This window comes from Bombina bombina, chromosome 3, assembly GCF_027579735.1.
Source record: "Bombina bombina isolate aBomBom1 chromosome 3, aBomBom1.pri, whole genome shotgun sequence".
Classification (NCBI taxonomy): Eukaryota; Metazoa; Chordata; class Amphibia; order Anura; family Bombinatoridae; genus Bombina; species Bombina bombina.
The window spans coordinates 210,511,611-210,539,418 of NC_069501.1; the positions used below are offsets into that span (position 1 = coordinate 210,511,611).

Sequence of the window (27,808 nt, forward strand, 5' to 3'; positions counted from 1 at the left end):
TGCTTTATCCCTATATTCATGCATTCCGCATGATTTGGGGATTGCAGCAGTGAAAAGGATGTTATTTAAATACTCTAATTATGATAATACCCTCATTTGTTTTATTTTTTTGGAGGCTATTACTTTTCTACTCAATCATAGTTATTTTGTTTTCAATTGTGAATTTTTCATTCAAAAGAGGGGCACTATGATGGGGGCAAATTTGCCCTGTCATATGCCAATCTTTATTTAGCAGACTTTAAGGATGTAGCATTATTTGGTATTGCAAATACATATAGGCAAAACATTAAATTTTATATACGCTATATTAATTATATGCTTTTGTTCTGGAAGGGTGATGTTAATAACTTACATGACTTTATAGGATATCTGATTGACAATAGAGGGAATTTGAAAGTTACATTCAGTTACTCTAAAGATAATATCCCGTATCTAGATGTCAGATTGAGCAATGATAAGGGTTTGGTTGTCTCAGAATTTTACAGGAAAGAGATCACTGGCAACACATTTCTCAGGGTGGATTCTTTTCACCCATATCATATTAAGAAACGTATCCCGAAGGGACAATATATATGGTTGAGAAGAATTTGTACTAATCTGAATAGCTACTGGCAACATGCTAATCACCTCACAAAAAGATTGTGTGGCAGAGGGTATGATTTAATAGCATTAAGCGATATGTCTGAAATTGTTTCCTGCATGGATAGGGATTCCATTTTAAAAGATCGTAAGAATAGCAAACGTTACAACAGAGGGGATTAATTTCATTACAACCTATAGCAGACAATATAGAGATATATGTAACATAATTAAGAACATAAGAGACTTCCGCTAGAGGAGGAGCTTCGCAAGGACGCGCAAACCTGAGGCTCCCATGGTTTGGGACGTCCGAGATCTCCATCCACCCTCCACGCTGATCTCCCCATTGCTGATTTCAAGTGATCCGAGCATGGGGGACAACTCTGGCGTAGCTGAGGCCCTTCTTCCCTGGCTGTTGCAGCCTGCACACCATCACACTGACACCTGAGCTCTGCAGAGCAGAGAACACTGGTACAGTCGCTGAGGCCCTTTATTCCTGGCTGCAGCAGCCAGCGAATCATCACGCTGACACCGGAGCACCACAGAGCAGACAACACTGCCCGGGTGGTCCATGACCTGAGTACCTGGAATATTAGAGGGACACAGAACCCACAGCGGAGGCGCATCCATCTGGATCAAGGCTGCCAGTAAAGGAGAAAGTGGATCCGCATTAACCCCAAAGTAGGCTAATATAGCCTTTGATGGTTCTTGGAGCTGAGCACCCATAAAAATACCTACAGGAAACAGGCCCCACTGGGGCTGAAGAAAGGTGGAGAAATATCAGCCCGGTTTGTACAGGGCTCATTGCTGCTTCTCTAAATTGTTTTGCCTTGGAGGCAATCTACCAAGCCAGTGAATACTGGTACGTCACCTGTATCAGCTCCCTGCAGGACAGCAGAGGGCTGAAAAGAAAAGGCTCTGCTTACAGTATCTAGTTCCTAGGAGCACCTACATAGAGCTGGCAAGCTAAATGCAAGTACTGTGGTTAAATCTCATGCAACTGTTTGCCTGCTGAATATTTGTGTATAAACCCCAAATACACCTGCACTTGGTATAGCTAAAGAATTACCTTTCGCATATTTGCCCTTGATTATATCCATATTTATATCCACAAGGGCAAGTGGAAAAGATTAGAAGAGAATGGATTAAAAGCTATAAATCCTTTAATGCCGGAACAAAAATCAGAAAACAAAAAGAGGGTGCCTCATAGTGTAATATGTCCCATATAGGTTGGTGGATGTTAGTGGTAAATATGCTTACCAGATCAAGTTGCATACCAGAAACAATGTATACTTTTTAAATACAAAAATATAAGTATACATTGTTTCTGGTATGAGGCTCCGCTAGTATGCAATTTGAGTATTTGCAATTTGCACAAAAAGTTTCTTTTTTTAAAGAATCGACCATTCTGATTCATTTTTACCTAACATTTAACACCTGTTATGGCTCCAGCCACAGAAATTCTCCTTTCCTAAGACACAGTCCACATTCTTATTTCCATTGGTTCCTCTTTGTGTGACAACTTCCGTTTTTTTTTTTGTTACAAGTGTATATAATGTTACTAATTACAATGCTTTGTATTCGTTTTTATACTGCCTGATGAAACGACCAGTGTGTTTTGGTCGAGAAACGCGTTGCTGTAAAAAATCAAGCGTTTTCTTACCTTTTAAATATTGGACGTTGTCCTCTTGTGTTTATCCTTCCTCTAACCCCACAAGTGGGTATTGAAATTGTCTGCGGTTTTGCCGAAACTTGGATTCCAGTTGAGAACTACGCCAGGAACACCCTGATCAGTGTACTAGCCACTGTAGAGTGCTAGCCTGCCCACTAGCACCGGTCATAGTGCAACTTGATCTGGTAAGCATATTTACCACTAACATCCACCAACCCATATGGGACTTATTACACTAAGAGGCGCCCTCTTTTTGTTTTCTCATTTGTATAGATTGCCCTGCGCACAGGTTTAAAGGGGAGCTTCCTTGCGGCACGTTGGAAACATTTTTTATCGTTATAGATTCTACATCTTGGACATTTGTTACTTTTATACAAAAGTAACTTTCTGGTAATATTTGGTCATTACACAAACATATATTCAGTGCTCCTCTTTGAGTTTGGGTTCTTCAATTATTCCTGAACAAAAATACCTAGCATCATAAATCTAGCAGTAAGGTCATTTTTCCATATGAAAGTTGAAGACAAGACTACCCACTATATACCATATGTGCTAATCTGAAGTATATGATCCACTGTGATCTCTAAGCAATAGAACCAGAATATAAGAACTATCCTGTCTCATATAATTTATTCATCAGCTATAAAGTTTTTGATGTTTTAATTCAGTATATGACAATAACTGTATATCTACTATATGCTAATTTGTGGTACACAAGGTACAGGTTCACAAAGAACTAATATAACTGCTATCCTGCTGTTATAGCATCTATATAGGTTTGCATATATAAGCTATATACAATAGTCACTATCCTCTCTTTTTTTCTTGACATAAAACTGGTGTCTTAATCACTCTTTTAGAGCAGTGGTCAGCTCCTTACCTAATTGTTTATCTTACCCACGTCACAAGAGACACCTTAAAGGGACACTGAACCCAAATTTTTTTTTTATCATGATTCACATAGAGCATGCAATTTTAAGCACCTTTCTAATTTACTCCTATTATCAATTTTTCTTCATTCTCTTGCTATCTTATTTTTTTTTAAAAGAAGGCATCTAAGCCAAGGAGCCAGCAAATTTTTGGTTCAGCACCATGGGCAGCACTTGTTTATTGGTGCTGTCCAATCAGCAAGGACAACCCAGGTTGTTCACAAAAAATGGGCTGGCATCTAAACTTACATTCTTTCTTTTCAAATAAACATACCAAGAGAATGAAGAAAATTTGATAATAGGAGTAAATTAGAAAGTTGTTTAACATAGCATGCTCTATCTGAATCACGAAAGAAAAAAATTGGGTTCAGTGTCCCTTTAATTTTTTTTATTTGCAAACAGTGGTCACACGTTATTTAGCACACTTGAGACAATATATTTAGTCTCTCTTGGTTTTTGTTTGTGTTTTTGTTTGTTTTTTCCCCCTCACTCAAACACCCATATCACAACACTCACACACATCACGTCTATGGAAAGATTTGTCACTCAAACTAAGCGCAAATTGCCAGCAATGCCAGTTAAACAGCAGGATAAGAAAGGTAAAACGACTGATTTAGAACAGAGTATAGAAATACAGGGAGCAAGTATTGGTAATCAAGATGCACAGACCATAATACATCAAATATCAGAATTAATTATGCTGCAACTTAATCTTATTAAAAATGAGAAATCAGGCCTTGTTAATGAGGTCAGGCAATTCGCAGGACGTATGGCAGAGGTTGAATCTCGAGTCTCTGATTTGGAGGACCAAATGGGTACACAGGAAAATTTGATCAAGACTCAGGGTGACACAATTCAAACTCTACAAATAAAGATCGAGGAACTGGAAGACAGATCACGCAGAAACAATGTTAAAATAATAGGTCTTCCAGAATCAGTCTCACCTCAAGAATTGGTCAAATTTGCAGCTAAAGAATTACCATCCGTGCTGGGCCTCCAAATAACAGACTGATCCTTCTTAGTAGAAAGAGCACATAGATTAGGTTCCCTTAAAACAGGTATAGATGATACACATAGACTTAGATTGATTATGGTCAAATATTTAAACTTCCAAGACATCATGAGACAATTTAGACAAAAGAATCCCGTACTGATCGGCACTGCAAAAATACTATTATTCCAAGACTACTCATCTGAGACCTCGGCCAAGCGCGGAGAAATGTCTTCATTTTGTACCACATTAATTCAGAAAGGTATTCAAGCCAAATTATTATATCCTGCTAAAATTTGCTTTAAAGTTAATAATGAGATTACTACATTGAAAACTGCACAAGAAGCTAAGGATTATATTAATACTCTGTAGTATAACAATGTAAATGTGTTTACTATGCAAATCTAATATTTACTCTTAAGATGTATATTAAGATTCTGTTACCATCTTTTAGCCCATCTATGGGTATTAGTATTTGTACCTATATAGGTTCAGTGGTGTCGAAAGACGAGAATTTATTTGTCATGCTTGCAATAACCAGAGTTTGGTTTCCTTCTTTCGAATCTCTCTTTTTTTTTTTTTTTTTTTGCCTGCTTTGTTCTTTTTTTTTTTCTCTGCTCCCCCTATCTATGCTCCCTTTAGTATGTATAACTCAATGATTATATAGTGGGGGTTTAACCTCCCCTACTAAGCTAAGAGGAGTATAAATTCTGAAACTTAAAAAATCATGGAATGTAGTGGGGGTTTAACCTCCCCTGCTAAGAGGAGTATAATTCTGAAACAACTTAAAAAAATGAACCCCGGTATTGTTCTTATGCAAGAGACACACTTGCAGGACAAAGAAATGGATAAACTTAAATGCAGGTGGGTAGGTGAGATAGTAGCGGCGCCAGGGCCCAAACGAAAGAGAGATGTTGCATTCTTATTATCTAAAACTTTTAGTTATAAAATTTTAAATCAGGGAAGGGATCCGGAAGGTAGATTTCTTATCTTAGAGATGGAATGTGGAGGAACAACATTGGTAATCTGTCATGTATATGGCCCAATTAAAAAAATCCCAGTTTCTGGAATAAACTGTACATTAAACTCTTCCCATATTTCAATAAAAATTTGATCATTGCCGGAGATTTTAATATGACATGTACTCCGATAATTGATAGAATTGGAACTGGTAAAAATCCTATTGGTAGAAAAACTGAAGAAAGTCTTTGGGGCCTTTCGTAATAAATTAAATCTATATGATATATGGCGGATTAAAAATCCGGATCTAAAAACTTACCTGTGAATCTAAGTAACATAAGGCAATGTTGAGAAAAGATCTCTTGTTAGTAAAGGAACCAATGTTGTTCTTAGATTTGCATCCTGAGATGCAGGACATAGAGCTATTATGGCATGGTCGGAAATCACTATCTATAGACGGTGTTAGACAGCGGAAAGATAAGACAAATATTTCCCCCCCTAAATATCTTATAAAGGATATTGATTTTAATATATTTTTAATTAAAAAATAGAGACAATATTGTATAGATAATATAAACTATTATTACAAGACATTGCCAGGGATATTTAACTATCTAACCAGCTGAAAAACAACTATAAGCTTTATATTAATAACCCTAATGATAATACATGAGCTAAATATATGAAAGGGAGGGCAGAAAGAGATATGTTCCTAAAAATTAAATCAGCAAAGGAGGATTTGAAAACAAGGGCCTTTTTCACCAGATACCATGGGAGATCAGCTAAAAAAATTCCAAGTTAATTAAGACAGGAAAGAGTGAAAAAAAATATAGCCAGTATTAAAAAGGTAATATAAGCTTAACCAATTCAAGTTAGATCAGAGAGGCAATGTATGAACACTTCCAAGAATACCCTAGAAACATGTAATAAAGATGCAAAAGAAAAATTTTGGAATAATGTGTCTCTGCCTCAAATATCTACAATACAACCAATTATAGTAGAAGAAATTTCAAAATAATAATTTATAAATTATAAATAAAGCTAAACTTAATAAAGCTCCTGGTCCCGACCAAATACCAACAGAGTTTTATAGATTATTAAAAGATGAAATCTGTCAAGGGAACTGAAATTTAAAGAGCTTAGATATGAATGTAACATCAGATGCTTTAGGACCACAACTGCTAGGATATTACAGTATTAGATAGGGTGTATTGTATTAGTGAATAGTATGGGATACACATGGTGAACCTGCGCAACAATGTATTACTCAGTAATCACACAATACAATATTAATATACAGGTGCAGTTTTCCACATTTCCCCTATGGCTGCCACATGTGTCAGGGTTGACACTGTGGAAGGAAAAAATAAAGCAGCAGGGGTAGTTGAAAACAAACCTGAGATAAGAGTTGTATGCTCTGTGATGTTTATAACATTCAGACTCTTGCATGAGTAAATTAAAGATGGCTGCCACAGAGTGAGAAAAACATATGGAGATGAGAAGAACAGAACAAATAATATTGACACTTGTATACGTTTTAGATTAGTTTTTTAAGAGTGTGTAAGGTAAAGATACAATGTTCTGCGGTAGCTCAGAGGATCAAACTAGAGCAGTGCTTACCAAGCAGGAGCGCCAAGTAATCTGGCCATGAACTGAGGGAGCGAGCAGAAAATAGGAGCTGCTGCTAGGAGCGGTAATGTGAAGCTGGCGGATGACGTCACCGCGTTCCCGTAGACACTGCTGCGAGCTGACAGGCAGGGAGAGAGGTAGCTGGAACTGGAGTGCGGCAGAGGGGTAAAGCAGAGTCCTCTCAACTTTAAATACAGATCACAGGATAAACGATAAGTTGGCTTAAAGTAAACAAGTCAACAGAGATAGGAGGTACAATGTTAGGTTTCTCAGGAGTTCAGAGGTTTGTGAACAGCGTTCACAAGATGGCAAAGGTTCACAGGAGATCTAGAAAAGATTACTGCAATACTAAGCAATGAGATATCATGAGGAGGAGCCTTAAATAGGGAGAGGAGTGAGCCTGCTCTGGGTCTTAAAGGTACAGTGGTTATGTGATTCCTGACAGAATCCCCCCTTCAAGGAGCCACTCCGGGGCTCAAAGCTTCGGGCGATCTGGATGTCGCTGATGAAAAATTGTAATTAAACGTGGAGCCGAAATGTTGCAAGCTGGTTCCCAGGAATCCTCATCGTGCGAGTATCCTTTCCAATGAATGAGGTATTCCAAGTGACCTCGTCTAATTCGTGAATCCAGAATAGTGCGTACCTCATACTCCACAGTAGGGTCGATAGTAACTGGTGGTTGCACTACCGAAGTAATGGGGTCTCTAACTTCTCTGTAGGGCTTGATAAGCGAGACGTGGAAAGTTGGATGAATTTTGAGGGTAGTTGGTAATTTGAGACGTATGGCATTAGCATTTATGGTACGTAATACTGGGTATGGACCGATGTATAGAGGTGACATCTTTTTTGAAGGAGTATTGAGACGTAAATGTTTGGTGGAGAGCCAAACCAGGTCGCCTTCCTTATACTGAGGAGGAGGACGTCTACGGCGGTCATAATACCGTTTGTATACTTCTTTTGCGCTGTTTATAGCAGATTCGATAGTTTTGAAGTTAGCTGATATGTTGTCAGACAACTCAGAAATAGTGGGTGATGATGTGGTAGAGTTTTGAAATAAATGGAAGTTTGGGTGAAAGCCGTAATTTGCAAAAAATGGTGTGATACCAGTAGTGGAATGGATAGTATTGTTGTAACAAAACTCTGCATAGGGGAGGTAATCAGACCAAGAATTTTGGTTGTTGGAACAATATAATCTTAGGAATTGTTCTAACCATTGATTACATCTCTCGGTCTGTCCGTTGCATTGGGGGTGATAAGCAGTTGTCAGTTTCCTTTCAACTGAGAAGGTCTTGCAGAATTGGTGCCAAAGTTTACTAGAGAATTGGGTTCCTCTGTCACTGAGTATAGATATGGGTAAACCATGTAGTTTAATAACGTGTTCAATGAGTAAGTGAACTGTCTCCAGAGCAGTAGGAAGTTTGGGGAAAGCAATAAAATGAGACATCTTCGTGAATAGATCGACAACCACTAATATAGTATTGTTTTTTGACGATAGAGGTAAATCCACGATAAAATCTAGGGCGATTTCAGCCCAAGGTTTCTTTGGAGTTGGTAAAGGTAAAAGGAGACCATAAGGGGAATGTTTATCCCTCTTGGAAACAGAACAGGTTGCATAAGAGCTTACATAATTCCTGACATCGGCAGAGATGGTTGGCCACCAGTGGGACCTATTTGCCAATTCCTGCGTTTTGCGCAGACCTGGATGACCAGCTAAGAAGCTGTCATGAATAGATCGGAGAAAAGAAGGTCTAAGAGTAGGAGGGACATACAATTTTGTGTCATGAATATAGAGACCTTGAGAGTTCTTTTGTAAGAGTTGTGATGGTTTTGTGGAATCCAAAGTTTGTTCCTTTTTAAGTAAGGGTGACATATCCGTTGTAAAAGAGATGAAATTGTTTTCTGGTATCACTGAGCGAAGGGTTGGTGGAGAACTGGGATGGCCTCCAATTCTCGAAAGGGCATCGGCCTTTTGGTTTTTTGTTGCTGGTCGGTAAGTTATGAGAAAGTTGAAGCGTGAAAAAAAAAGATTCCAGCGAACCTGTCTGGCCGAGAGTGTTCTAGTGGATTTCAAATACTGGAGGTTTCTATGATCCGTATAAATGAGTGTTGGCAGTGGAGTGCCTTCAAGAAGGTGTCGCCAATGTTCTAAAGACAGTTTTATGGCTAAAAGTTCTTTATCACCAATAGGGTAATTTTGTTCTGCAGAGTTTAGAGTTCTGGAGTAAAAGGCGACAGGATGAAGGGGTTTTTTCAAACTTTCTCTCTGTGAGAGAACAGCTCCAATAGCATGGTTGGAAGCGTCTACCTCCAATACAAACTGTAAATTAGGATCAGGAAAACGGAGTATGGGAGCTGAAGTGAACATATGTTTAAGTAAATCAAAAGCTTGTTGTGCTTGAGGGGTCCACTTAAACGATGTAGTTGTTTTTGTGAGCGAAGTGAGAGGTAGGGATATCTTAGAGAAGTTTTTGATAAACTTGCGATAAAAATTCGCAAAACCCATAAAGGATTGAACCTGACGTACGCTTTTTGGTATGGGCCAATTCAAGACTGCTTCAACCTTTTTGTCTTCCATACAGATACCTTTGGGAGAAATCTCATAACCGAGAAAGGATATAGACTGTGTATTGAAAAGGCATTTTTCTGCCTTGGCATATAAGTGGTTACCTCTTAGTCTAGAAAGTACTTGTCTAACATGAGATATATGTTCTTCAAATGTTTTGGAGTAAATTAAAATATCGTCAAGATATATAACAATGAAAATATCTAAAATATCTCTAAAGATATCATTGATGAGGTGCTGAAAAGTTGCGGGCGCGTTACAGAGCCCAAAAGGCATGACGACATATTCGAACAGACCGTAACGGGTTCGAAATGCCGTCAGCCACTCATCGCCAGCTCTTATACGGATGAGGTTATAGGCACCCCTCAAATCCAGTTTGGTAAAGAATTTTGCGCCCTCTAACCTCTCTATTAACTCAGGAATAAGGGGTAAGGGGTAACGGTTTTTAATAGTAACCTTGTTAAGTTGACGATAATCGATAATGGGTCTAAGAGTACCATCCTTATTTTTCACGAAGAAAATTCCTGCACTAGCTGGAGAGGTAGAGGGGCGAATAAAACCCTTCTTAAGGTTTTCGTCTAGGTAACTCTTTAAATGTAAGAGTTCTGGATTGGATAGAGGATAGATATGCCCTGTAGGGATTTCAGACCCTGGAATGATCTCTATAGGGCAATCATATTTTCTATGGGGTGGTAAGTTTTCAGACTCTGCCTTACTGAAAACATCTGCAAAGTCCTGGTAAACAGCAGGAATCTGAAGATCCTCAGGAAGTGCAGATGTATGAAGAACAGTAGCAGGGAAACAAGTAGACAGACAAAACTTTAAATTAAAATCGAGTGTAAGTGAGTTCCAATCTATTTGGGGGTTATGAGTACAGAGCCAATTTATACCTAAAACAATAGGTGCAATAGGAGAGGGAATGATATCAAAGGTAAGATATTCCCTATGATGGTCGGTGGAGGTGATAAGTAAAGGGATAGTCTGATATTCGACAGGACCAGTAGGGATAGGAGTACCGTCAATACCCCTTAATAAGACAGGAGACTTCTTTTTAACTACAGGTATTTTATTTTTTTGAGTAAATACACTATCAATATAGGAAGCTGTTGCTCCCGAATCAATGATCGCGGTAGCGTTGACCCGATGGGAGTCCCACTGCAAGAGAAGAGACAAGTGTAAGTATGGATCAGGTAACAGCTGAGTGGTACAACAAAAAGGTTGAATGATAGTCTTACCCTTGTTCTGTTTCTGCAAGGATGGGCAATCTCTAACAGTGTGACTCTCGCAGGCACAATACAAACATAAGTTGTTGGCCCTACGCCTGATCTTCTCCTCGGAGGAAAGGGGGCCTTTAATGAAACCTATATCCATAGGTTCGGATGAAGATTTACTCACAGCAGGTATGTTTTGTTTTTTTGGATAGCTATCATGGTAGGAGCGTTCCTGTTGTCTCTCTCTAAGGCGCCTGTCGATGGTAATACTGAGAGACATCAATTCTTCTAGGGTTTAGGGTAAGTCAGAGCGAGAGAGCTCATCTTTTATGCCATCTGATAGGCCCAACCTAAACTGATTTCTCAGTGACAGGTTGTTCCACTGTGAGTCTTTGGCCCATTTTTTAAACTCAGTAATATAGTCTTCGACTATTCTTTTCTTCTGTTTTAAGTTTCTCATAGCGTTTTCTGCGGTGAGCTGTTTGTATGGATCTTCGTATAGGGTACCCATGGCAGTAAAGAAATTTTCTAATGAATTAAGAATCTCATCGTTACTTTCAAAATAGGAGTTAGCCCAGGTGCGTGGCTCACCCCTCAAATAGGAAATAACAGTTAATACTCTAGCTCTATCATTTGGATAGGTATGGGGTTTCAAAGAGAACATGAGCAAACAGGCATTCTTAAAATCCCTATATTGAGAGCGATCACCATTAAATTTCTCTGGAGTACTAACCTGGGGCTCCAGTAAGGGGACCCTTTTATCCACAACATCCCGGATGTTAGTTTTCATAGTGTCATTCTCCACTTTGAGGGTATTCAAGGCCTCTGTAAGCAGATCAACCCTCTGAGTGAGGTTCTGAATATGTGTGTTCATCCCAGCTGGGTCCATGATGGTAGGCTTAGTATTATGTCAAGGGAACTGAAATTTAAAGAGCTTAGATATGAATGTAACATCAGATGCTTTAGGACCACAACTGCTAGGATATTACAGTATTAGATAGGGTGTATTGTATTAGTGAATAGTATGGGATACACATGGTGAACCTGCGCAACAATGTATTACTCAGTAATCACACAATACAATATTAATATACAGGTGCAGTTTTCCACATTTCCCCTATGGCTGCCACATGTGTCAGGGTTGACACTGTGGAAGGAAAAAATAAAGCAGCAGGGGTAGTTGAAAACAAACCTGAGATAAGAGTTGTATGCTCTGTGATGTTTATAACATTCAGACTCTTGCATGAGTAAATTAAAGATGGCTGCCACAGAGTGAGAAAAACATATGGAGATGAGAAGAACAGAACAAATAATATTGACACTCGTATACGTTTTAGATTAGTTTTTTAAGAGTGTGTAAGGTAAAGATACAATGTTCTGCGGTAGCTCAGAGGATCAAACTAGAGCAGTGCTTACCAAGCAGGAACGCCAAGTAATCTGGCCACGAACTGAGGGAGCGAGCAGAAAATAGGAGCTGCTGCTAGGAGCGGTAATGTGAAGCTGGCGGATGACGTCACCGCGTTCCCGTAGACACTGCTGCGAGCTGACAGGCAGGGAGAGAGGTAGCTGGAACTGGAGTGCGGCAGAGGGGTAAAGCAGAGTCCTCTCAACTTTAAATACAGATCACAGGATAAACGATAAGTTGGCTTAAAGTAAACAAGTCAACAGAGATAGGAGGTACAATGTTAGGTTTCTCAGGAGTTCAGAGGTTTGTGAACAGCGTTCACAAGATGGCAAAGGTTCACAGGAGATCTAGAAAAGATTACTGCAATACTAAGCAATGAGATATCATGAGGAGGAGCCTTAAATAGGGAGAGGAGTGAGCCTGCTCTGAGTCTTAAAGGTACAGTGGTTATGTGATTCCTGACAAAATCCAAGATACGTTAAGAGATATTTTCAATAAATATTATATTAATAATCATATAGAATCCAGACGCTTCTCCGCTTCTATTGTCACTCTTATCCATAAAAAGGATAAGGACCCTGAAAACCCTAATGCCTACAGACCGATATCATTATTAAATAATGATAAGAAACTCCTTACCAACATATTGGCAGATAGATTCATTTTTTTTAATTAATAATCAAATACATAATCGACCAAACAGGATTAATGCCGGGGAGAAATCCTACCACAAATATATGAACAGTCTTATTAGTTCTAGACCATTATTTGAACCAAATTAAAAACAATAACAATCTTCCCAGATCAGATTTAGCAATACTAACATTAGATGCTGAAAAAGCGTTTGATGCAATAGTATGGGACCATTTATTTACTACACTATCTCAGTTTGGCCTATCAGGTAACTTTCTCAACTTCATCCAATTAATCTATAACGGCCCTATGTCATTTCTTTTGGTTAATTGAGAACTCTCACCAAAAACTGTTTTAACCAAAGACACCAGACAAGGATGCCCACTATATCCATTGCTGTTTAACCTCTCGATAGAACCACTTGCAGTACGGCTTAGACAAGCGTTAGACGGTATTAAATTAGGAAACAAAAATGTAATTCTATCTCTATATGCAGATGATGTAATATTATTCCACTAATGATAGAGATAATTAATGAATTTGGGTCCTTTTCGGGCTATAAAGTGAATCAAGAGAAATCGGAACTTCTGTGGCTATACCGTCCTAAAGATTATTCTTTCACTCATCCCTTCCAAGAGGTCAAAGAAATTAAATATTTGGGATTACATTTAAACATCAAGCCCAGGTTATGGTATATGGCAAACCATGATAAATTATTCTAGCATAGTAAAATGTTAATAGAAAAATGGAAATTATTACCTATATTGCTAACTGCTAGATTTATAATCTTAAAAACATTTTTACTCCCCAGGTTATTATACTTGTTACAGAATTTACCCATTTTTATCAAGAATTCAGACAAATTTGATAAAGAATGTAACAAATTTCTTTGGGGGAAGAGAAAACCACGTCTATCTAAAAGCTTCCTAAATTTAGAAAGAGAATGTGGTGGATTTGGACTCCCAAATATTAAAATATATAATTGAGTTACAATGGTTAAAATAGTTATTGATTGGATCACGAAAAAAAACAACAATCCTCATTTGTGGAAATGGAAGATAGTTTAATAAAACCTTTTACTTTAAAAGCCCTTCTACATATGCAAGTAGCCAAATTACCATACGCGGTTTTAAATATTAGTGTTATCAGAAATGTGATTATCGTATGGCAAACGTTCTGCAAAGAACTTAAGATAGACTTCAGACTTTCAAAATACCTCCCCATTTTAGGACATCCAGATTTCACTCCTGGTTTGAATTTTAGTATATTCCATCTATGGAAAAGAAGGGGACTAGAATATCTAGTCCAGCTGGTGGATAAAGAGACAGGGGTGATTACATTATTTACACAAATCCAAATATAATTCAAACTCCCAAAGCAACATTTCTACAGATATTTACAGGTTAGACAATTATCTTATACAAAATCAATCTTCTAACCTTGAGCTAGGGATAATTGAAGATGGTATTCAAATCTTTCGGGCAGGCCTTCACTCTATATCATTTGGTATAGAACGATCATGAGTACATTAGGTGAGACAAAGAGAGAAACCTTTACTCATAAATGGCAGAAGTTACTTCCAGAGGTGTCTACCCAAGACATTAAACAAAGTATATTGATGGTTGGCCACAAGAATGCATCATGGAAAGAAACACATTGTTTCCTTATTAATCTATCATACATTACCCCTAAGCTCCTAGCTAAATGGGATACAAATTCTAAGGGGGAATTAGGGTTTTGCCCTAAGATATTCCAGTTTTGGAAGAAAGTTGCATTCTGGATTAACAAGTTTTTGACACAGAAAATGTGTCTTACACCTGCAAGTATCTTTTTTTTCATCTTTGTCTGTAAGAGAAAATAACTCTTTAATAATTACTGCTATACAGGTAGCCAGGAAATTAATCCTGCAGTATTGGAAAGCAGAAAGATATCCCAGTATTGCTGAATTTGGGCAAAATATGTATACCCAGTTAATTACAGAACAAATTAATGTTGAAATAAAAAATGAAAGACAATTTAAAATCTTTTTTACAAAATGTTGGAAATCATTATGGCCCAAATGCCAGATACACAAAAGCAAATTTTGAAACCCTTTCAGAAAGTAAGATACGTGCTGCCAGCATTGTTGGAAACTGCATCGTATTAGAATAATGTCTCAAAGGTGGTCATAGATTGTCCGGAACAACCAATAATTTTTAATGTGAAACTGTTTATAGATCAAATGTAAATAGTACAGGATTTGTTCATATATATGAATGGGGAGACATGAGGTAATATCTGATGCTAATGCGGATTTTTTATGGAATATATACGCTTTGAGTATTTGACTTTTATACATGTGGTGTTTAACTACTCATTGCACTGGCATTCTATATACCTCATTGTTTCTTATGTTTCTCTTCTATTTATCTGCCTCATATTTTGTATTGAATATACAGGTTAATTCCGGGGGGGGGGGGGGGGAATAGAAGAGTATTTAAAGAATAACTTTGTGTCATGTAGATTTTAACCCCTAACCTAAGCTTTGTTCTTATATTTATGGTAAAGTTTGTTTAGACATATATGTAATAAGATGTGCTTGACTACTTGCTGTTATATGATTGTATGTTGTAGACAACCCCTGAGTGGTTATAACTCCATTATTTTCACCTGTGAGTTAGCTCTGATGAAATGTCGTTGAGGAATGAAATGCGTCAGCTGGGATACCTGTGTTCTGTGCCCTTTATGGATTTTATCTTTTTGCTACAATAAATTAATGTTTTAAATTGAACTTTTCTCCATCCTGATCTGTCATGCATTAACCTTTGGACATGGTTCCTTTCTGTATTTAGAAGAGATTAAATAACTTCTACACACTGAAAGTTCGGGATACCTAACTGTCAAAGGAGAGACACACGGCAGTAACTCATAGCTGTAAAGTAAAATTCAGAAAAGGTTCTCCTCAGAGCAGAAGAATCCCACAGCTATCTTGGAGAGCCGCCCACCGGAGGTCCTCACAATCTTTTTATATGCATACTATCTGAGGCACCAGATACAAAATGAACATGTGCAAGAGTTCACAATGTATACGTATACAGGTCTGTAATTAGATAATGGATGTCACATGGTACAGAGCAATAGCAAATTTTATATTTGTCAGGAAAAAAATATCTACTGCTCATTTAAAATTCAGAGTAAGTGCTATTGTGTCTTTATTATGCAATTCTATTATATTTAATTTTCCTTTTATTTAATAAAAAAAAAAAAAAGGTTTTAAAAACTGAAAAAGGAACACAAGAATATTCTACACACATTGCACATGGCCATCATTTTACACATTTCATGCGGCTAACACATTTCATCAAAATTAATCTCAAATTAAATGTCTTAACGGTATGAAATGAGTAGGATGATGGGCCATGTGTAATTTCTGTAGAATCTTATTCTATTTGGTGTCAACTGATTTGACTGTAGCAAACCCCCTTCTTTCTCTTACACTACTGCCTTGCTCTCAAAATCACTCATTGTATATCAGTTTCTCTATCCCTGATTCTTTCCCCCAATTTCATTGTTTTCCTGTCTCTTCACCTTTACATAAATTACACATCCTCCAATCACTTTACCACAGTAACAATGTGTCTGCATTCTCTATCTTCTCTCCGATGTCTCCCTCTCCTCCTGGTTCTCATAAATTTCCCCTCAATCCTTTAGATTGTAAGCTTGAGAGCCCTTTCTTCATGTAGTTCACTTTGTATAAAGTGCATCTACTACTGACTGTGCTCAAAGAAAGATAGAACATTCCTCTGTTAGTTACTTTAACTATCTATTGTTATCTACCTTCTTATTTGAATGCGTTGGAACCTCTTGATTGTAACATACTTTTGTATAGAGTTGTGTAATTTATTTGTGCTTTATAAACAACTAATAAGAATAAGTATAATAATATTATTGTTCATTAATCATCTAGCTATGAATGCCTCAAAAGCTTTTGTATTCTTTTTTATAGTTTTGCAAACTGATTAATAGCCAACAAATGATATTTCTTTCAACACTGAACGTTCAGTTTTATGTAATGGGATAAGGAAGTAATAAGGAGTAAGGAAGTAATAAGGACATGCTTATCATAGTCCAAGTCAGTTGTGTCATATAGTTTATGAACAAAAACATGATTATACTTTTAATCAGCAGTATTTGTTTGCCAAGGGCACCAGTTAAATTGAAAAGAATAATATAACCCTGCACTTCATTGTCGAGATATAAAGCACACCTAAAACTAAGCCACACCCATGAGGAAGGGCAAAAAAGGCACACCTAAAACTAAGCCACACCCATGGGGTAGGACAGAAAAAGCACACCTAAAACAGAGGAACATTTGGGTTTGATTTCCATGATAGTAGATTCATCTGCTTACGTGTGGGTGCAACTCTCCTTGCTCTTCTCTGCAGATCTTAAGTGCTTTTTCATACATGTTTTGTGCCAGGGACAAATGTGAATTGTCCAGCAGGTAACGACCATATGAATCCAGGCACAATCCTAGAAGCAGACGGGTATTGGATTTGTCCTCTGCTGCAGGTCAAAATTAAAATAACATTTTTAAAAATCTGAGGTGACGATATTTGAATGTGTTGCAATTCTTCTGTATACATCTTAATCAACTAGCATAATATCCCTGACTGACAAACAGGCTAGAACACATTGGTACACTATGTGTTACAGCCCTCTCTGGCAATCAAGTTTAATAACATTAAATAAATGTTCTCACCTGTCAAGATGTCATCTGGCAGATCTCTCTCCTTCTCTATCTTTTCCTCCAGACTCATAATGCAGAATTGGTAGCCTGCCACAGCTATCCCATCCCTGTGGTATAAAGAAATATCAACTGGATTAGAAAATCCAGAACCTAGGGCTTTCTATAAGATATAAAGGAAGATGGAATCTAGTTCAATTATAAGCTATTTTCAAAATGTTATAACTTGTGTGTCCGCCATGGATAAAAATGAAAATTGCCTGAGGCCAAGACCCATATTATTATTGATCTAAGCTACAGAGTCTCATAGCTGTGCATATATGGCTACAGTTGAAATTAGTTTGCTTAAGATCTGTGAAGACCAAGTCTGCCTGCTTGATCACTACCCAGTGTGTGTACTCATGTGTGTTTTGATTTTGACGTTTAGGGCCTATCGTAGAAATGCTGGAATCCTCTGTTTTTCCATTTGGTGTTAAGATTTAAAATCAACGCAAGATACTTAGTGCATAAACTAAATTAAAAAACTCACCGTTTCTGTGCAGCATAGATGCTGGCCAGTTTGAGTGATATCTCAATGAAAGCATTGTCATCCTGGAGACATGAAAAATAAAGTAGTATTTAGGGGCATAGCTATTCATTTCTAAATCTTGGAACAAAGTTTTTAAAATGAACTTTCTGAATAGGAATTAGAAAAATAATATTGCTCCAAACAAAGAAAATATGTATGCCAGTAATACCCCTTGGAGTAGCAGTATATATAAAATCTGATCATTAGGACTTGATGCATTATTATGCACCCAACTTACTGTTGTCTCTACAGGGATTGACAGCACACAAGAAGGTCAATGTGAAAATTGAAATTTCATGATTCAGATAAAGAATGCAATTTACTTTTATTATCAGATTGAGCCGTATTTTTAGGTACACTTTAAGGCAACAGTTAACAGTGTATACATATACACATTTGAAAGTAGGGAAATGGAGTGAATTTGAATTTCAGAAGTGTTAATGCATTGTGTTTTTACTATGCATTTATTGATTAAACAACTGTACTGTATTTAAAGGGATAGCAAAGACAAAATTAAACTTGCATGATTCAGATAGAGCTTGTAATTTTAAGACACTTTTAAATTCAGTTCTATTTTCAAATGTGCTTTTTTTTTTTGTATTCATTGTTGAAAAATAATATGTACATATCTTACACTAGTGGAGGCTAGCTGGTGATTGATGCCTGCACACATTTGTCTCTTGTGATTGGCTAAAAAGATGTGTTCAGCTACTCGTTAGTAGTGCATTGCTGCTGCTTCATCAAAGGATATCAAGGCAATCCGGCAAATTTGACGTAAATTGGAAAGTTGTTTAAAATTGTATGCTCTATCTGAATCCCCAAAGAAAAAAAAAATGGGTTTCATGTCCCTTTAAGTCCTTTAAAATAATGCATATGAAACTAAGGAAGAATATTTTGTTACCAGACACATTTTTGGACATTAATTTAGGGTGTCAGAATACAAACACAGAATAATGCAAAACATTAGACCAGAAGCTGCTGTGGCTCCCTTCCTCACCAGGGTTTGTTAAACTCTACAGTACATCTGGACAGGAAATATAGATCTTGTATTTCAATATGAACAGGTTGAGGCATTTTTTTATTTATTTATTTTTCACAGGGTTAAGAAGGTTTCCGTTTTTGTTGCTAAAGCTAGAAAGACGCCTATTAGCAGCACACAGTAATATTCTGCCGCAGAGGGAGGAGTCTATTAGTTACATTCCCTCTGCAGCCATATATCTGTTAGTTATCACTATAACATAGGCTGACCATATTGCCGCTTTAAAAAGGGACACATATGAAAAATACATATGTCAGGGTTCTTATACAAAACATTTATTTAAACAGCCCTGACATATGTATTTTTCATATGTGTCCCTACACAGCCTACTATACAGCCCTGACATATGTATTTTTCATATGTGTCCCTACACAGCCTACTATAACAACATTATAATAAGAGGGGTACAAAGAATAAAAAAGCACTGCACCTGTTTTACGCCATCTTCAAGCATGTATCTCATTGTTGCCTTAAACAGCTTTTCTGACTAAAAATAAAAAAAGTCAAATTACACTTCTGCAGTTCTATCTTAAATTGCAGTTTTAAAAAGGCAGATATATAGTCAAGATTGATGGTACAAATAAGCATCAGAGCTGAAAGTTAATAGGGACATGAAACCCACATTTTTTTTCCATGATCCAGATAGAGCATGCAATTTTAAACAACTTTCCGTTTTACATATTTTATTTAATTTGCTTCATTTTCTTGGTATCTTTTATTGAAAACCATACCTACGTAGGCTTAGGAGCTTGCTGTTGATTGGTGGCTGCATATATGTGCCTCATCATAGGCTTACTGATGTGTGCATCTAGCTCCCAGTAGCGCATTGCGGCTAATTCAATAAAGGATAGCAAGAGAATGAAGCAAAATTGATAATAAAAGTAAAGTGGAAAGTCGTTTACAAATATATGCTCTATCTGCATCATGAAAGAAAAATGTTGGGTTCCATGTCCCTTTAAAGACCTTCACAGCACTATGTCAGCACAAGGAACAGGGTTCTAAAATTATTAAACATGTCCCAATCTTAGAAGACTTGTTTTGTTTTCTAATTTAATGGGAAACTACCATCTGCTGCAATTCTAAAGACTCGAAAAAAATATCTGTCTCAGTAAAATGTTGTACACAAAATTGCACACACAACCATTATATAGATACCTCCCCATATGCAATCACTACCTTATTCATTAAACAAAGTATGTCTTCTCAGTGAAGGTGCAAAAGTCTTAGGCCACCATTAGATTGGTTGTTTAGCAAAGTTTTAATAACTACCCATATTTATTTGTCGGTCTCTTTATTAAGATACAAACAGAAGATACAGGAAATATGTACACAAAATATAAAAAACACAATTTTCAGAACAATATGGCTTCTTCAGGCAAAAGTCAGTATTTAGTGTGACCTCCCTTGGCACTAAACACATCTTGAACTCTTTTGGGGGAGACTGTTCTGAAATTTTCTGAAGTAATCTTCTGGTATATTATATTATACCAGGCTTCTTTCATCACTCCCCAGAGTTCTTCTTTAGATTTAGGTTGCCTTATTTATTTCTCTGTCCAGGTGATCCCATAATGCCTCTATAATATTCAGGTCTGGACTCTGTGGAGGCCAGTCCTTGTCTGTCAGTGCTTTATCAGCTGTTTTTCTCTCCAAATATGAGTTCACTGCATTAGCAGGGTGCTTGGGATCATTATGCTGAAAAATAAAACCATTCCCAATCAGGCACTTTCCAAAAGGAATGGCATGATGAATTAAAAGCTCTCTGTACTTTTCAGCATTCATGATCCCATCAATTCGGACAATATTGCCAACACCACTGGCAGAAATGCAGCCCAAAACCAGGACAGACCCTCCACCATGTTTCACTGAAGACTGCAATCACTCATTCTTCCATCTCTCTCCAACTCTTACATATTGTCGATGATTGGACCCAAAAATTTCAAACTTGGATTTGTCACTCCATAATATTCTTTTCCACTGATCTTCATTCCAATCTTTGTAAGCTTAAGCATTTCCTAGCCTTCTCACCATGTTTCCCTTCCGAAAAAGTTTGTTCTTGGCTGCTACCCTTCCACAAAGGTCAATCCTAATCAAGCTTCTTCAGACTGTAGAAGCATCAACTTGGCTTTCCGATGAAGCTGCCAGGTCCTTGCTGGACTTCTTCCAGTCTCTCAAAGAAGTTAAGAACAAACTCTGAGAAACTTCTCATCAGATTTTGAAAGCTTTCTTGGCCTTCCAGACCTTCTTTTGTCCTTGAACTCTACTTATTCTTCAAATTTCTTTAGAACAGCTTGAATACCACATCTTAAGTATCCAGTTTGATTGCCGATTTCCCTTTTGAGAGTGGCCTTGCTGATGCAAAAGTATGATTTTATGTCTGTCAAATTCTGTGATCTTTGGCATTTTGAATGGAATGCAATTTGGTCTTATTAGCAAGCTTCCGATGGATTAAACTCATACCACATGTGTATGTAATGCTCAAGCATGTCTTGCACAAACATGGTGTAATAGACCTTTTTCACAGAAGTAATTTTTACATTAAATAGTAGGACAAATAAAGGTGTTAGCAATGACATTAATTAGGGTTCCATTCCATTTAGGTTTACAAGAGCCAGGTTCCTGCTATTTCTCAAGTATAAGGGGAGGTCACACTAAATACCTGTCAGAAGCATTTTTTTCTGATTTGTTTCTGTTTTTTTAATACTAAATACAAATATCCTGTATTTTCTGGTTGTATTCTAATAAAGAGACTGAGAAATAATTATATATGGTCATTATACCATTGCTAAAACAACAAATCTAATGGTGACCACATACACTGTATTTGTATTAACCGCTCTTGCACAATCACTCTCAAGAGCAATGAAAAAAAATAGTCAGTTACTACATCAACCCAAGAGGTTCCAAGGGTGGTGAAGTTCCATTATCTCAATTTAGTCATTCTTTAATACCTTTATAATATTTGCTTTTACCTACTAGAAGTCTATTCCATTAGTCAGTGACCCACTCTATAAAAGAAGTACTAACATATTTACTGCTGAACCTATTACCCTTCAACTTGAGGTAATGTGCTTAAGTGTTGCTCTCTCTGCAAAGATGAAATTTGTCATCTCTTTACAGTACAAGGCTTTTGTTAGTTTTTCATTTTTAATGTTTCTTTACAGAAAAACTAGAGAGCTTTTGCCACTTCATAAATACCTGAATAAAAGTATTTCCATGCTATCATGATGCGCGCGCATGTACAGTATATATTATATATATATATATATATATTTCAAAAATGAGGTAATCAGTACTTACCTTGTCCAGCTGCCCTCGCAGCAATGCAAGGTTTGCCATCTGAAATCAGAAAAAGGAAACAAGATTCGACAACAAGATTGTCTACTGACGACTAATTTTCAGGTACAGAAAGCTCTCACAATATATTCAAAACACCCTATTAACCATTAATGACTCCAGAGCCAATTGATTAGTATTAGGAATATAAAGACCAAGCAAGAATCACCACAAGGCCACAAACACTAGTTGTGGCAGGTAAAGCATTTTACAATATTCAAATTTAAAATCTATAATCACTGAAGTTCTTAAAAGGGACTCTAAATATCTTGTAATAGCAATATATTTCTATTAGCTCACTATAGAGTAACATATTAGTTATGTCTAAACATTTTTTCAAAATAAATTAACTTTTTTTTGCTGCAAGTGTATTTCAATAGCCAAACTCCACCTAAAAGTTGACTTATATGGATGAGCCAATCCAGGCTTGAAAACTGCTGTGCGCAAACGAAAAGAAGGTTTATCGCGTTGTAGTACAGGTTGAAAGTAAACGCATTCGCTTGAGGGCAACTTAACAAGCATCAGGATAGCGCAACTTCAGAGCTAGAGCTCTGGTTAACTGTTTTGCTTGACTAATACGTTGCACAAAACACATAAAAAATACATTGAAAAGTACAGTAACACTCATAATGCTCATAATGACACTTTTTTTTTTTTTTTTTTTTAATTGCAATAAAAAGTTATAAGGGTTCAAAGATATGAGGTCTCAGATGCAAAAAGCAGCAAAGGGCTTTAACACAGAGGTACATACATATATACATGTCTGAATATGTTTATGTATATATTTGTGTACATATGTATTTATATATATTATATTTACAGACATCTATACACATAAATACACATATATATTGGAGCCCTTTGCAGTCAAGTAGCTGAAAACATGAAAAAAGCATATTTATGCACTATTCATATTTAATAAAGTGTTTAACTGTGTTTGTACTGTAAATATTTCCCATTCCAATGTTCTTCACATAGGGGCATATGTTCTAAGTATTTTTAAATATATATTATATATACACACACACAAACACAAACACACAAACAGTGTAATTCTATTGCAGTTAACGCTCGAGCAATAAATAGCACGCCACTCATAATTTAGCTCAATAAAGGTAGCCACTATCATAATATTAGTATAAAGTGCATTGTTTTGCAGCTGTTTTCTGTAAAAGCCAATTAAGGACAGATATATAGCAATGTTATCCTTGAAAAGTCAGCAGTGTGCAGTTCCAGCCCTAATCATTAGAAAACCCACAAGTTTCAGAGTGAAATTACACATGAAAAGGGGGCAAAACAATGACATTACATCACACATTTATTTTACTTCACAAACTATTTTATCTAAAAATTAGAAGGTTTAACAAGGTATTTTCTAGAGGGTACTTTCAAGATGAGTTTCTAGAGGCAAAACCACTAACTATTCCAAAGCCAAGTAAAGACCAATCTCTCTGTGAAAATTACATTGCTGTGAAGTTGTATGCTGAAATCCTGGCAACTAGACTAGGCTTAATTCTCTTTAAGATTGTACATTATGACCAAGTTGGTTTCATCCTGCAGAGACACGGCTCTGATATTACAAGGTACCTGCTGAATATCATTTCAGAAGCTGCTGCTATGAATGTTCCCAATCTCACCTTGTCATGAGATGCTAAAAATGCATTGACAGGGTGAAATGGGTGACAGGGTGAAATGGAAATATATGTAAAGCATTAGCGCACTTCGGACTTCCTCAATGTAATTAAGGTTTTATACACTTCCCCCATCGGCGAAGGTAAAAGGGAGTAGGTTTTTGTGCAAACTATATTCCCATTCAAAATGGCACGAGACTGCCGTCTGTCACCCCTCTTATGTGCCTTAGTGACAGAAATGCTAGGCTATAAGTAGGAATCATGCTATAGAATGCATTTTGTTTCATGAAACACTACAGAAGATTGCCTTGTTCATAGACATGTGCATGGCGAAAAAATTCGGTTTGGTTCGGATTTTTTCGAATTTCGGTTCGGAGCGATTCGAATTTGGAAAAATTTGAATCAATTCGGTTCGGATTTGTTTCGGATTCATTCGGATTCGAATAAATTCGGTTCGGATTTGTTTCGGATTCATTCGGATTCGAATAAATTCGGCTGGATTCGGTTCGGAAATTCAGAATTTCGGTAAGTGTTAGGTGGGATTAGACTAGTATTATGTACTGTACATTAGGTGTAACCCATAGCAGAGTGATATAACCTAATATACTGTACAATACTATAGTGTAATCCATGGCCATCCGAATCTACCGAATAAATCCGAAGTTATTCGGATTTATTCGGTAGATTCGCCACTATTTTAATTCGGCGATTCGGTTCGATCCGAATCTCTGAATTTGCCGAATTTCCGAATCGAAACCGAATCGCACATGTCTACTTGTTCATGGATGATCTTCCAATTTTCTAAATGAACCCTGAAAGATCCCTTCCACATCTCTTTGCTGCTTTAGACTTTTTTGGTCGATTATCATATTACAAGGGTAACAAGGCCAATGTGCATAAGACAGAAGCTTATGCTGTCTGCCACCTGCCTATTCTCTAAGTACAACCAACTCATTTAAATGGTCTGAAAATGGTATTAGACACCTCAGAATTTACCTGTCTCATGACCTCAAACAAATTATTCATAACTTACACTCATTGCTAGATCAACTTAAAGCATGCTATCATCTTCGTCATTTTTTGAGATTTTATGGATGGGCCGGAAAGCATCAATAAAAAAAAAAAATCAATCTTTCCAGAGATTACTTAAATCTTTAGGTGCATTCCTCTATGAATTCCCATTACTATGATAGAGAATCTCCACTCATTATGTATGGAATTTACATCCAGGGTTGCTTTCAAAATTCTACAAAATCCAGTGCTTATGGGTAGTTTGGGACTACCCAACATTAAAACTTACTATGATGCTGCACTCCTGACCCATGTTTCTACATGGGGCCTCCAGCTAGAGTTCACAAGATGGAGAGAATTGGAGCAGGCCTCACTGCTTGCCCACATACACATTAGGAGACCTAATATGGCTACCCCCTACTGTGTCACTGTCTCATTAATGCCATTATTCAAGAACGTCTTAAAGGATGGAGACGTTTGAGGCACAAACCACTGGTGGCACCACACCCTTCCCACCTACATTCTATTAGAAGCCTGCTACACGGAGTAGACATTTTTGGGAACAATTGGGGCTGTGATTGGTAATCAGTATAAATACTGTGCTATATTACCATACACAGTGATAATACAAACAAAAAACAGGTTCCTGAAAGATATCAGTTGGAACTAATGAGGATCTATTCTCTTCATAGGGATTTCTTAGTACAGGGGTTTCTTAGCACACTTAAAATGTATCCCCTTGGGAACTTAGATGGAAGGCAGTGTCTCAATTATTTAAACCTTTCAACCCACTGCATTACATCTGCAGATTGGAGAAAGATCTCTCTTTAGATATTCATCATGTTACCTGGCATAAAGCTATTATTTACACAAAAATGGCTGTTCACTGTGTTATGCTCTATTATAAACATTTAGTCAGGTGGCATATGGTCACTCCCCAGTTACACAGAATTTTTCCTGATAAAGCTGAAAAATGCTGGAGAAAGTGTAATTACATTTGCACAGTCCTATATGTCTAGTGGGAATGACCCAATATTAAAGCACTATGGAGGCAGGTTTCCAGAGTGTGCCCTGCTTTGGTTCTGAGCATAACCCTGTTTCACCACAATCTAAGTTATTTAAAGTTGGAGCAAAGGTCTCTAATTATTATAATGTTAATGGAATGTAAATTGGTGAGAGCTTGTTATAGATATAATAAACTATGTTAGGAAAATGGAGGAATATGACTATAGCTCATTAGGTTCCATTGGCGCACACATGATTTGGGTACATTGAGATACCTTCTTAAAAGAAAAAAAAAAACTATTAATCGATTACTACTAGCTCCACATCATTATAAGATGTTCCTTATTGGTCATTCTATCTGTGATGAATAAGAGGTGCGGGGAGTGGTTCTTCCCTATACCTCTTAACTCCCCGCCCCTTTTTTTTTTTTTTTTTTACTTCTTTCCTCACCAATATGCAACCACTTTTGTTGACTTTCATTCTTAAAACCAACCTGTAATTCTATCGTTCAGATTTTTATAGCTGCACAGTTCAACACTGTTGAAACTATGTCTTTATAATACATACCAAACAAATTCCCTCTATTAGCCAAACACTCATATACTTTTCATTCATTGTAGCTCAATCAGTGGCGTCACTAGGGTTGGTGTCACCCGGTGCGGTAAGTCATGGTGTCACCACCCCCCCCCCCCAGAAAGCAGACACACACAAAAACACAGGAAAACACACTTAAAAACATACTCAGATGCACACACAAACACTCGGAAACACACTCAGACACACACACAAAAACACACACACAAAAACTCAGACACACACATACAAAATATGTAAACTGCATTAATTATGAAGCTCATGCCAAGAGCTGCTCCCTGGCTCAGCAGAACATCAAATGAAAGATAAACAGAGCACTCTAAAATAAATCACTGAAGAAAAGGTTTAGGCGCGCAAACTATGAAAATTCTGCTCTCTGACTCTGTTCCATGTCTGTCAGTGCACAGCCCTGGGCTGCATGTCACTGAGCAGTGAGCACAGATAGGCAGGCAGGTTTAGGCTAGCAGCGCAACTTTGCAAGCCCCACGGCACACCCACAACATTCATAGTGAAATTGGGCAGGGGAGGAGCAAAGTACAAACAAGCAAAAGCAGCCGGGAAAACTATTTGTTGAAATTGCAGCACTGGCTCAAGGGGCAAAAAAATTGTGTGTCTACAACTTCCCCAGTCCCACTAATGTTCACAAATGCCAGCCTCTAATAAAATAATCTATGCATCTCAACATTGTATTTCTTTGAATTTCAATAAAATTTAAAAAAAAAAAAAAAAAAAAAATTTTTTTTTTTTTGGTGTCACCCCCTGGAGGGTGTCACCCAGGTGCGGCCCGCACCCCCCCTAGTGACGCCACTGAGCTCAATTATAAGTATAGTAGTCTATTATGACTGATATTTGTATTTAGTAGTACTGCACGCTAATATGATATGACCTATCGATCAGCACTCTGTACTTGTTCATGCATAACACAGTTGCTTTATTTGTTCTAATAATTATCTGTTTACTCTTTAGGTTATCTACACCTTTTATTATTACTGGCTTTGCACTTATTTATTTTAAAAATATAACTTGTTCACAGTTTTTCTTATGCTTTTCTGGTGAGCACTAGTAAATAAAGTTTTGTTATATACAAGAGACAAAATTGTGCGGTTGTCAAATCTAATTCTTATCAAACGTGTCATTTACTGCTGTTACGCAAATATTACATGATAACATTTATGTCACTGTGAACTAAGTTAATCTTAATAATGATATATTAATTTAAAAAGGTGTTTACTGTACTTTAAAGCAACATACTTTAGGACAAAGGTATTAATTTATCAGAAAAGTAGGAAATGTAGGGGAAAAATATATAAAACCTAAAAGCAATTTTGC

The 27,808-nt window shown here is 37.0% G+C and overlaps 1 protein-coding gene across 3 annotated transcripts in view; it reads right to left on the reverse strand.

Annotated features, from left to right (window-relative positions):
• Positions 1-27,808, reverse strand: part of TTC19 (tetratricopeptide repeat domain 19) — a 94,074-nt gene that overhangs the window by 56,251 nt on the left and 10,015 nt on the right. For all 3 annotated transcript variants that reach the window (XM_053704581.1, XM_053704582.1, XM_053704584.1), the window contains exons 6-10: positions 22,203-22,241; positions 19,336-19,392; positions 17,828-17,889; positions 17,314-17,408; positions 16,963-17,117 (exon numbers count right to left, since the gene is read on the reverse strand). In XM_053704581.1, the coding sequence (XP_053560556.1) occupies positions 16,963-17,117; positions 17,314-17,408; positions 17,828-17,889; positions 19,336-19,392; positions 22,203-22,241 (408 nt within the window). The remainder of the gene's footprint in view (positions 1-16,962; positions 17,118-17,313; positions 17,409-17,827; positions 17,890-19,335; positions 19,393-22,202; positions 22,242-27,808) is intronic.